This window comes from Quercus lobata, chromosome 5 (genome assembly GCF_001633185.2).
Source record: "Quercus lobata isolate SW786 chromosome 5, ValleyOak3.0 Primary Assembly, whole genome shotgun sequence".
NCBI classification, from domain to species: Eukaryota; Viridiplantae; Streptophyta; class Magnoliopsida; order Fagales; family Fagaceae; genus Quercus; species Quercus lobata.
Window position 1 is genome coordinate 58,809,006 of NC_044908.1, and position 12,886 is coordinate 58,821,891.

At 35.2% G+C, this 12,886-nt stretch overlaps 1 protein-coding gene across 1 annotated transcript; it reads right to left on the reverse strand.

Annotated features, from left to right (window-relative positions):
* Positions 1-797: 797 nt before the first annotated feature.
* On the reverse strand, positions 798-2,548 carry LOC115990790 (serpin-Z2A-like). The gene is made up of 4 exons (XM_031114580.1): positions 2,354-2,548; positions 2,179-2,262; positions 1,454-1,593; positions 798-957 (listed from the first exon to the last, which is right to left on the reverse strand). The coding sequence occupies exons 1-4, from the start codon at positions 2,546-2,548 to the stop codon at positions 798-800; spliced, it is 579 nt and encodes a 192-aa protein (XP_030970440.1).
* Positions 2,549-12,886: the final 10,338 nt, after the last annotated feature.

Below are 12,886 nucleotides of genomic sequence, written 5' to 3' on the forward strand. Positions count from 1 at the left end.
TCTTGTTTTTGTTTGGTTTATTATTTGGGCTAATATTTATTATTGTTATTTAAGCCTTAAAAAAAAGGATTAAGAATTATGTTTGGGGGGTAGAATTAATATTGGAATAACGCTACGTCCACAAAATTTTTACAATAAATTTTAAAAAACTGTTATTAGTGGGTAAAAAAAAAAATATCATATTGGGACCAAATTAGAATTAATAACAGCTTACCACTTTAGATTTATTGTGAAAAATGTTGTGAATGTAGCATTACTCTTATTTTTTTTGAACCAAAATGTTTGTAATTCTCAAATCAGGATGTTCAACATTTTTATTAGGGCAGTCACAATAAATTAGTTTAGCATATAATTTTTTTGACAAGTATGTGTATGTATATATATATATATATATATATGAGATATATTTACATTATTGTTATAGACCAATAGTTAATGATGTAAATTACGAGTCGCAAAAGTTAAGTGAAAATGTGACGTCAAAGCATAACATAAGGAGTACATTAACATCATTGTAATAATATTTAGATGACATAAAAATTGGTTCTCTTTCATTAAAAAAAAAAGAAAGTAAGAAGTGGTTCTCATACTTACATCTGAGGGATAATAAATGGGGGGAAAAAAAAAAAAGACTACTCTCCAGAATTGCATAAAATTCATTTAAAAAGTAACCTAAACATTATGAATTTAGTGGGTTTGGAAATACAATTTTACACTCCATCCAAATAAAATTTGCAAACCTCCTTTAAAATTTAACCTTGAAAGACACATCAAACCTCCTTTAGCATAAACAAATATCAATTAATCATAAGCGGGTTAAGTACAACTCCAACAAAGAACACGACCCCGAATATCTCTTCTCTAATCATGAATATGAACGGATAGTCTGCCACAAACTTGGAGGTGGAGGAGGTTGATATGGTGAACAACCACATAGAGGAGAGCCAAAAGTCAAAGCTGTAGCCTTAGTTCCTTCCTCATTAACTCCAATAAAAGACTGGTGTAATATTGTGGAGAGAAAAACTTTGTCACTTTCAAGAGAATCAATCATTCTTGTGAAGTCCCCAGCCATCTTAAAAGGTAAGGTCAATACTATATTTTGCATGATTCTTGAAGCATCAAATCCATACGAAAACTTAAACTTTGGAATTCACATCTTGGAAAGATTTACTTCTTTGACCTCAAAGCAATCACCCAATAACTCTCGGTGGAATTGAAATTTTGAACAAGATCTTGTAATCCATCTTTCTTCTCAGGAAGAATAACATACATTGAGAATCATCTGTTATCTTGTCTTTTTTGATTTGGAATTTTAAGAACCATAAAGTTTTTGAAAGATCCATAAAAATGTTTCTTCTTTGTGTCTGCGATCATGAAAGGAACTCGAATTGATTTTCCATGTAGGGGATAAAAATCTTCATGTCAAATCAATTTCACATTAAAAGCATTTAACCAAGCTCCTTTGAAATAAAGTGCATTGGCAAGGATGAGTATTGTCTCTTGATTAATAATGCCATGTACGAGAAGCTCTTTTATGAGCCCTTTTGTGGCACTCTTTGCCCATAAATTCACTTCATTCCTTACTATCTCCGCCTACAAAAATATTTCAATGTAAAAAAGTATTAATAATCTTTTGTCAAAGAGATATGGTGGCAAACAACAGTTTATATTTGATGGCACCTTGTCGCAGTGATCTTATAGGGAAACTATTGTGCCTTATAGCACTTAAAAAGGATATTAATGAGAGCCATTTTGATAACACACCATAGGTGAACCTTAGTTCTCGTGCAATAAAACAAGAGGCCATTTGTGCATTTAGAAGAAGCCACTCTTTTGACACTCGCAAAAAAGAGTTTTAATATGTGCAAAAACTACAATCACGAAAACCTAGAAAGTCTTAAAGATTCAATTCAAGAAAAACTCTACAATCAGTATAATAAATGTCTCTAAATCTTTTACCACCAAAAAAAAAAAAAGTCTCAAACTCTACAAACAGTATAATAAAAACTACAAAACGTATAATAAAGGTCTTTCAAACAGTATCCTAATCTAAGAAAAACTAAGGGTTCTATTGTTTGACAAAGAAAAACCTACAAAGTCTTAAAAGTAAATTCAAAGAACTCCACAAATAGTATGATACAAAGTCTCAAACTCTACAAACAGAGAAGAAGTTCATACCTGATTAACAAAGTCAAGAGTGTGGGCTTCTGCTTTGAAAACGGTTCTGGCAAACTCCTTGAAAGAGTGCTTGAGAGAGAAAGCCTGATTAATCCAAAGGGTATTAAGAGAAGCAAGACTTAGTCCTTGATTGTTGTCCTCAGTGGGTGCTACAGCTTCAACCATTAGCATGGACTTTGGCTTTGAGATCATTCAAGTCCTTTGCTCCAAGGAGCTGCATAAATTGCTCCAAGGTACGACCCCATGAACCGAAAGCCAGCAAATTCAATGCATTGCCCATTGAGATTGGAGACATCACGACATTCTTATTGCACCCCTGGTTGATCTCATTGTGAGCAAGTTGCCAAGCCATGTGCATACCGAGTTCCATCTTTTTCCTTTAGGCTTACACTTCTTTTCCTTCTGAGTCTCGTAAATATTAGGCTACTTTCGTGTGTGGGAGTTTGTGTGAACTTGTATTAGTATTTATAGGTAGAGTTGCGTGATTTTTACAGGCCATTAGTAGCGCTTTTTTTATTCAAACTGATAACTCATGGCCGTTAGGACTTTTTGTAGCCGACTAATAGTGTTGCAATGGGTAAAATCAAGTTCTACTTGGTTAAGGATTAGTGCACAGGAAGCCCACTAGCCGAGTTTGCCTAATATAAGTATGTTATTATTTGGGCCTTGCTTAATTGTATTTGTGAGAACGAGTTAGCCTCATAGGAGAAATAGTGCAACAATATTATAGTCAATAGTATATTTGGGGCTTGGTATGGTTTATGTCTGTGTGCCAGTATTGTAACATCGACATGGATTTAGATTCGGTGCAATAATGCACCATGTAATTACCCTTTGTTGTGATATATAAAAAATAACATGGTAAAAAAATTTATGACCTCATACTTTTTAATTTTTTTTTTTATTATCTTAACTTTTACATCCCACAATTGAGTGGTAATCAATATGCTATTGCACAAAATCTAAATCCTCAACTTCATACGGATTAAAGGGGAAAAAAAAACGGGCAAAAGAGAATATAAACATGTTAGTTCGGTCTCACTCCCTGATGATACATTCTGCACCTCTTTGATATAGAGTTATTAGAGCATTCACATCAGTCCATGTATAAGTGTATATAATAGAAAAAATGCTCAAATTTACACATTTTTGTTCAAAAATAGCCCACATCAGTCTGTTTAAAATCTTGCAAAATCTTCTAAAATTATCAACGAGCTACAGTAACCATGCAAATATGCACGGCTACTGTAGCATGTGCAAATCAATATTTTATATTATTTTCTCTCTCACCGGTCTAAGCTCTCTCTTCTTTCTCATTTCACTCTCTCTCTCCCCCTTTCCCTCTCTTCATCTAAAAAAGCAGAGCCGATCAACCATCCACCCGCCACCACAATCCAGTACCACCCCACCACCACCATTACAACACATAATATTCCAGCCAAAAAATCAATGGAAAATCAAACCAAAAATCAACAGAAAATGGAACCCAAAATCAATAAAAAAATCAAACCAAAACTCACGCCCCAGCTGCTATCGCCGCTACCATGGAAGCTTGGGTGGAGTGTTCGCTGCTGCCATGAGAGAGTGAAGATTTGGACCACTGTTTGTGGCGGTGTTGCAGCTGATCTTTAGAGTTATGGGCCACGGAGAAGAGAGAGTGCTGTTCTGATATTGGGGTAGTAGGTAATGGGTAGGTGGGAAAGATAAATAATAAAATAATAATAATAAATGATTATTTAAAGAAAGATTAGTGTATAATAGATGAACTGATGTGGGTATTTTGTAAAAGTGATGGTGTAAAATAGAAAAAGTAGGTTTTTTTGTGTAAAATAGACGGAATTTTTACACATACTGATGTGGTTGCTCTTAGAGTGTATATATATATATATATATATATATAATTTTTTTGGGGGGGAATTTTCAACAAAGTTTAGAAAGGACAGTTTTCTATCTCTTAATCAGAAGAGATGCCTTGTCCATTGATTATAGGGTACCCTTGGAAAAAAGAGGTCTTTAACTACTTTGGGGTAGTTTTTTTTTTTTTTTTTAAATTTATTTTATTAATAAATGGTGATATTAGGGTTTCTTCCACCAAATGCATGCGCCCTAAGTATATGCACACATGTTTTATGAATGCATACACAATCCTATATGAGAACTGTTGGGCTTTGTGAAGCCTAATTGTGTTTGATCTGGTTGACGACTTGACCTGACTCGAAATAATGTTGCATGGTTTTTAATGGGAGAATCTTGTGCGCAGGATATAGAAACTGTTTTTGGTGATTAGGGTTTTGTTGTTGTTGTCATCTTTAGAGAGTGTGAAAAACTGTAACCGCACTTTGTATTTTCCCTGATAATAGTGAAATCCCTGCAATTCTGTAGACATAGGTAAATTACCGAACCACGTAAATATTGTCTTGTGCGTGTAATTGTTTTCTTTGGCGTGTATTTTCTCTATTTTTTGTTTCTCACAGGTTGAGAATTTCGGGTTAATTCCCTACAAGAACTACTATTTTTGTTTCCAACCTAAATTTCCTTGAGCCATATATGATTGTTTTGGCTCGCTAATGGTGATTTTTCAATTCTAGAAGTAGGAAGCTATTTTGTCATTATAGCTTTGGGGACCTAAGTAGTACAAAACAAGGTGTATGTTAGAGTCATAGTTTCTATGTAATTGACTAATCCTTTAAGAAAACGTACTTTACTTGTAATTGGGTAAATCTAAGTTGGGTTTAATATATCAAGAAGTATGTTTTTCAAACATATTAAGTGGTATCATTAAAGACATGAAGGTTGATCCAAAAAACAAGTGAAGAAAAGTTGTTTTATTAAGTCTTGACACAAGCTCAACAAATACTGCTATCAAAGTTTAATGGAAAAACTCGACACAAGCTCGATTTATTGAGATCTACGATTTTAAAATTTCCAGATCTGAAATTTGGCCCATGATAACTTGGATGATTAGGACTTCTCTTCTTACAACCCTAGTCATATATGAGGCTTATTCTAAAAGTCATCATACACAAAAACAAAGACTTAGAACTCATACACTTTGTAAGAAGCTACTGCGTTTTGTGCACCTTAAGATTTTGTAACTAAGTGCTTTTGGATCTTCATCATTTATGAAGTGAAGAACTTTGCAGCCAACAATAATCAATCAAGTTGCTAGAGTTAGTCACGTACTAGGATCCGTGCAAAAGAGTTAATCACAGATTGGAGATTTGTGCAACAAATAAAAGAAGACTACTACAATATCAAGTTCAATTGGGTATTGAAGCGAAGGTTCAACTATATGTTGGTATTTTTCTGATAGGCCAGGGTAGTGGTAAGATTTTGTAACCAAGTGCTTCCGGATCTTCATTGTTTATAAAGTGAAGAACTTTACAACCAACAACAATCAATCAAGTTGCTGGAGTTAGTCACATACTGAGATCTGTGCAAAAGAGTTAATCACAGATTGGAGATTTTTGCAACAAATGAAAGAAGACTACTACAATATCAAGTTCAATTGGGTATTGAAGCGAAAGTTCAACTGTATGTTGGTATTTTTCGAATAGGCCAGGGTAGTGGTAAGATTTCTCATACTTGTAATTGCTTGATTATTGATTAGTGGATTCTTAGGAGTGGTGACCTTAAATTCACCTAGTGGAGTTTTTGCCTTGCGAGAGGTTTTCCCCATTTGTCAACAAATCATTGTGTTAATTTATTTTTTGCTGCATTTAGTTTATTTGGTGATTTGTTGGTGCCTCCACGATACGATATGTATGTATTTGATCTAATTAATTAACTTGGGTAATTGAATTAATTAACTGGGGTCAATCTATCTTAACCCAACAATGTAGACATAGGGCATATTAAGGATGGGATTCATGTAGTTTACTACACTATGAATGCTAGAATACTATTTACGCCACCTAAGTGTGTGATCACTTATAAATTTGTTCCTTAACTATAATGCCAATGTGTTATTTCCGTCAAAATTTATTAGAATCTTGCTATGAAACATCTCCAAAATCTCTCTTTGAACACAAAAGTAGAAGAAATGATACTCTTTTTAGGTGGGTTAACAATGCAAATGTGACAAAACATAACATGAGGGGTACATTAACATTGTTGTAATAGTCGATAATGTAAACTAAAGTCTTAAAAGTTAGTTGGATGATTTAGAAGTGACTCTAAAATTTAAGGGTGTAAGTAGAATTTAGTTGACATTGAAAAATCAACAATCTCATTCTTGCAAGCTTTTTTTATTTTTATTTATTTTTTATTTATTTATTTTTTTTTATTTTTTAAAATTTAGAATTCTAAGTATTTGTAACACACACATGGAAAGAATGGAAAAAGTTTTTAAAAAAACTTACAGTGGTGTATATCCAAAATGTCCTAACTTACAGTATTTCTTTTGAGAATACTAAGTATTCTTGCAAGCTAGTAGGTTGCAAAACAAGAGAACCATAATCTTCTAGCTATCATTATCTTGTTTCAATTTTAATTATATAACCAACCGTCAAAATTAATAATTTATTCTTCACTTACAATTTACCACTCATTGTTTGTCTAGCAATGTTCTTCAAGGGCAGAAGTTATTAACATTTCAAATGGCACGGGAGCCTACACCATTTGATGAATGAAGCGTATGTTCTCAAAGATATAACCAACCAAATATATAAACAATTAAACACAAGAAAAATAAGCACTTTTTTTTTTTTTTTTGCTAAATGAAAAAGAAGCACACAATTTGATCTAATAAGCTTTTCAATATACATAATATATACATTTTAAAGTTTTCTGTTTTTCCCTCACCTAATTATACTGATCTTAATGAAATATTTTATTTAAAGAACCTTTTTGGCATTTGAGATAAAGAAAAATCTTTCGTTTAATTGCAATTGAAAATTAACGGTTACTATTTAAATGCTGCTAATGAATTTAAATTTATTTCATAAATCCACTTTTGTTTTCACAAATCATATAATTAATCTTACAAATAAATCTCATTCTTAGAGAGGTTTAATTCTAAAGCTCTATTAATATAAAAATTAGAAATACCACTTAGTATAAAAAAAAAACTAAAAAGTCAATAAGTTAGGAATAATTAATTTTAATATATTATTTAAAAAAAATTAATTTCAATTTTTAAAGTTCTAAAAAACAAAACTATTATATACATGACATCAATTAGGGTGGTAAAATTGGACAAGACCCGTGAACCCGATACAACACGACATGAAATTATAAAATTATGGGTTGAGGCTTAACGGGTTCGTGTCATATTCGGGTTGACATGACTGACCTGTTTAATAAATGTGTTGGGTTAGTGTTGAACACATGAACCTGTTTGACCCATCTAATCCGTTTAATTAAATGACATGTTACCAATATACCCATATAAACTTATTAGTTATTGTGATTTATTTTCTTTGATATATTGTGATTGATTATTTGTGATATTTGGATATGCTTTAGTTTTAAACAAGGAAGTCAATACCGTACCGGAGGCTGTATCGGTTTGGCCAGTGGTACGATATATTTCAGATATCAGTCAATACTGGTGTACAGTTTCGAATTTACCGCTATTTTCATAAATAGATATATAAATATAATATTTTCTAGGTATAATATTTTATTTAAGCAAAATTTTCTTTGGACTAAAGAAAAATCAACTAATTTATTATTCTTTACTTGTCAAAAAATGATAATATAAATATTAAAAACAATGAAATGGCCTTATGGGTACATTAGTAAAGAATGAATATATTAATGTTTAAAAAAAAAATGAACAGCAAATAAATTCAGACTTATTCATTACAAATAACAATTTACAATGTTTTTTTTTTTTTTTTTTGGTTAAAAGGCCATTCATATAAAACCAACAAAAGAAGACTACACAGATACAGCTGCCATACTAGCAGCAACTAGTCTAGCATAATACAAACCATTATTGTCCTTAGCAACTAAAGTTTCTAGTTTAGCAGTAAAAGGAAACTCAAAAACAACAAAATCTTCCTTCATAACACTACCCCATTTTGCCAACCAATCTGCACACTTGTTGGCTTCTCTAAACACGTGGGGCACCCTTACTTGAGGAAGCTTGCCCAAAAGATACCTGCAATCAAAAAGCAGAGGAGCATAGGCAGAATTAGGATTTTTATTAGAATTAAGCAGCCCCACAATCACCTTAGCATCTAGTTCCACTTCCAGCTGCCTAATTCCCATATGATCCGCTAGTTTCAACCCGTCTCTTAGAGCCCATAGCTCAGCAATAATACTTGAGGTGAACCCGATTGATCTTGCATATCCCCTAACCCAAGCACCTTGACTATTAATTTCTAATGATTCCTCCACCTTTTGCGTTGCTTGGATTACCAAAAGATGCACCATCCGAATTAAGCTTAAACCAATCCTCCCTTGGTTTATTCCATGCCATTGGTATAGCAAACTTAGCAGTGGCTGTTTTAGCTTTACTCACACAAAAATGGTATTCTCTAGTTTGATTAATACACTCAATGGGCAGCCACGGGTTGGGAATAGAGTTTTCAAAAACAATCTTGTTCCTATTTTTCCAAAGAGCTGAAATGGTGAATAAGAACACTGAACTCCATGGCATATCAGATTTGTGCTTAACAAGACTCATACTATTTGATTGCAGCCACTCTTCCAAACTTCCCAAGAAGGTATGTACAAGTGCTTGTGGAACTTTAGCACAACTCCAATATTTGCGAGCTAGCTCACAGTCACGTAGCAGATACGTAATGGTCTCATCATGCCTTTTGCAAACAAGGCACTTGCCATCACAATTTATCACTCTTGCTGCCAAAACACTCTTAACGTGAACACTAGTATGTAAACACAGCCAAAGAAACATGATGATTTTAGGCAAAATGTCAAGCTTCCATATCCACTGCCCCTTGAATGAAGTTTCTGAAGAATCATCCTCAATACATCGCAGGTAGGCTGACTTGGTGGAGAAATCACCATCTCTAGTGAATCTCCACATAAGGGAGTCCTCTCTTTGACCAAAATCCTGAATAAGAATAGCCTTGATTCTATCCTTTATAGTGTCTGGCAACTCAAATGAAATTAAATCCCAATTCCAGCCATCCACACCCCTAAAATCTTCCATGGTGAGAGATAAATCCCTAGGGCATAAAGGTCCTTGAATCAAATCCCTTAGAGAGTCACCCTTTAGCCATTTGTCAAACCAAACTTTAGTCCTTACTCCATTTCCTACACCCTAACAGATTCCACTAGAAAAAAATAGGGAATCCGATTTTTATGGCTTTCCAGTTAAGGGAGCAAGGGAGATCATCAAGATCCCTTGCTCTCGTTCTAGAGGGAGAGCAATATTTCTTCAATATGACCTTAGCCCATAGTGCCTTCTTCTCTTGGTACATTCTCTAATTCAGTTTAGCAAGCAAAGCTATGTTCTTAGCTTTGGCTGCTGGAATTCCGAGACCTCCATCCTCTTTGGGCCTCACAATCTTGCTCCAACCAACAAGATGCAACTTCCTCTTCTCACTCGTGGATCCCCAGAGGAAGTCCCTATTCAATTTATCAAGTTTATCACAAATATGAGAAGGGAGAGCCACCCCTTGCATAATGTGGTTAGGAATGGCTGACATAACAGATTTGATTAGTACAGCCTTACCTGCGAAGGATAAAAATTTCGCTTTCCAACCCGAGAGTTTATGCATGACTTTGTCCACCATAAAATTATATTGTCTACTATTTGAAATGGCTATCAATCATTAACTATCAATTATGGTAGAAACAGAGACGAGGGTGGGGGGTGATAGGGAGGCAAAAATTATAGAAGGCCTGCCTTTTGATGGGAGCATTGTTATTGATACAGTCGGGTATGCTGGAGGACTCTGGATTCTCTGGAAGACGGAAGACGTGGAGGTAATCCTGCTATCAGCCACGAAGCATGAAATACATGCAACGGTTAAGGTGTGTTCTTCTAATTTATCTTGGCTTATATCAGCTATTTATGTTAGCCCTAGAATAGCAGAAAGAAAAATTCTCTAGAATAATTTAAAAATTGTTAGCCAGCTGCACAATCTCCCTTGGCTCATGTTGGGTGATTTCAATGAGGTGCTAAGTGGGGATGACAAATTTGGCGGGAACGGTGTTAATCTAAATAGGGCCTTAGAATTTAAAGAGTGCTTGGATGAATGTAATATGCTGGATTTGGGCTTTGCCAGCCCAAAGTATACTTGGACGAATAGTAGGCCTATTACGGACCTTCTCTTAAAAAGGATTGATAGATGTTTCGCTAACCCAACTTGGAGAACCCTGTATTTAGATGCCACTGTTACCCATCTGCCTAGAATCTGGTCGGATCATTGCTCGGTCCTTTTGGAGCTATGTAGACCATACGTGTGCCATCTCAATAAACCATTTCGATTTCAGACGACGTGGTTACTGCACTTGGAATTTCCTTCAGTGGTGCAACATGCATGGTCGGAAAATAGAGGGTCGGAAAATAGAGGGCTACACACAACTATTTCAGATTTGAGTAATGCTACAGCCACAAACTTTTTTACAACATTTTTACAAACTATTGATGTGACAAATTCTTATTAGTTCTAAAATGGGTCCACTACTAACATTACATTTATGTTTATCAATAGTTATTTAAAAATTACTAAAACCACATCAACAGTTTGTAAAAATGTTGTAAATTAGTTTGTGTCTATAACATTACTCTTCAGATTTTGCTATTACAGCTAAAAAATGGAATTCTGAAGTGTTTGGAAATTTATTTACTAGAAAGAGAAGAGTTCTGGCCAGATTGAATGGTGTTCAGAAAGCTCTGGCTGAAAATCCCAATGGTTTCTTAATTGACCTGGAAAAGAAATTAATTGAAGAATATTCGCTTATCATGCTCTAGGAAGAGGAATATTTGGCGCTTAAATCAAGATTGAATGCAGCCAATTTTGGGGATCGCAACACTTCTTTCTTTCATGTGACTGCTGTGGTAAGACGTCATAGAAACAAAATAAAATGCATTAAAGATTCTGTTGGGAATTGGATTCTTGATGATTTGGAGATTAAGGATCATATAAAAGCTGGGTTTTAGAAACTGTATGCCACTGAATCCCTCTACTCCCCAATTGCTTCAAATGTTTCAGATTTTGCTTGTAGCTATCTTTCTGAAGAAGACAACACTAAAGTTGATACTGAAGTTTTTGTTGAAGAAATAAGGGATGGTTTGTGGTCTCTCAAAGCTTTTAAAGCCCCTGGCTTGGATGGTTTTCATGCGGGTTTCTTTCAACATTTTTGGGCAGATGTGAAGAACTCGGTTTGCAAGGAAATTAAGGAGGTTTTTAGCAATGGAATCATACCGAGTTATCTTAATGAAACCCTTGTGACCTTAATCCCAAAATGCCAAAGCCCTGAGACCCTTAATAATTACAGGGACTAGCTGGACCTTCTGGAACTTAATAGTAAGGGTAATGAAGGAAAGTTTACTAGGCTATTTGAGTCTAGAGAAGTGGAGGACCCGGCAATAGGTAATGTACGTGTTTTGTCAGTGGATAACTCTCAAAAGAAAATATGTGCAGTTAATGTGAATGACATGGAGGTCTGCCAGGAAGCTTTGAGCAGTGGGAATGCCGTGTGCAGTGAAAAATCTCAGAGCTATACAGGGATGGATGAGATTAGTAACAAGACCCATCAGAAGCATAAATCAAAAAGCAATGAAAGTTTGGGTATTAAGAGCACCAAAAGCCTTAAGGGATCTAAAATTCAGAAGTGCTTATTAACAAGCTTGGGAGGCAGAAGCGAGTTTGTCGGGAGTGATGAGCTTGAGAATGGAGGGAATTTTATTGGGAATGAGTCCAATACCTTAATCCGGCTGGGCCATATGGTATCGAAATAGGACTGTGGTAATACCAGACGAGATGATTGCACAAATCAGGGCCACTCTGACGGAGACGCTGGGTTGGTTCGAGGAGGAGTTGGGCCAAGCTTGGAAGCACATATTTCCCATAACCCCATCCAGCATCAGAACTAGGAATCTGGCACTGGACCATTCGGCTTGGAATCTCACACCCAACTTGTGGTGGAAATTCCTCACGGATGTTCCAGCGGTTTCGATGGAGGCATTAGAGGAGTTGAGCAGGTAGCGGCGGCCATCAGTTGTGCCCCATTGGGACGAATCGAGTTGGATCATCCAAGAAAGGAAACTGGTGGACTTCAGAGGAGCAGTCACAACCCACATGGGAAACCACCCTTCTCTGAAGCTCATTCAATCCTTGCACCAGTGCAAAAACTAGATGCACTCCTTTATTGCAGGGAGGACATAATAGGCATCTTGAAATATATGATGATATGGAAATCGAATTGGATGAGGTCCAAAGATATTCTGAGGAGGATGGGATGGAGTATGGTGGAAGCAGCTGTAATGAATACTAATCCCATGGAGATTGAGGTTCCTTTGGGTCAATTTACAAAGTTGAAAACTTGGAATTAGTGATTTTGCTTTAATGAGAGTAATTCTATAATTGTGACGGTGGGCTAGTTGATGCCAGCTATTGTTTAAAAAAAGAGTGTTTGGTCTTATCTCTTTTCTCTAATAAAAGAACCACAACTGAACTGACTACAGCTTTTTTTTTAGCCCTTGGACAAGCGAGCAAAGCCAAAAAAAAAAAAAAAAAAAACAAGATTTGAAGAATTTTTTTGCCATTATTCTCAAGTCAAGACC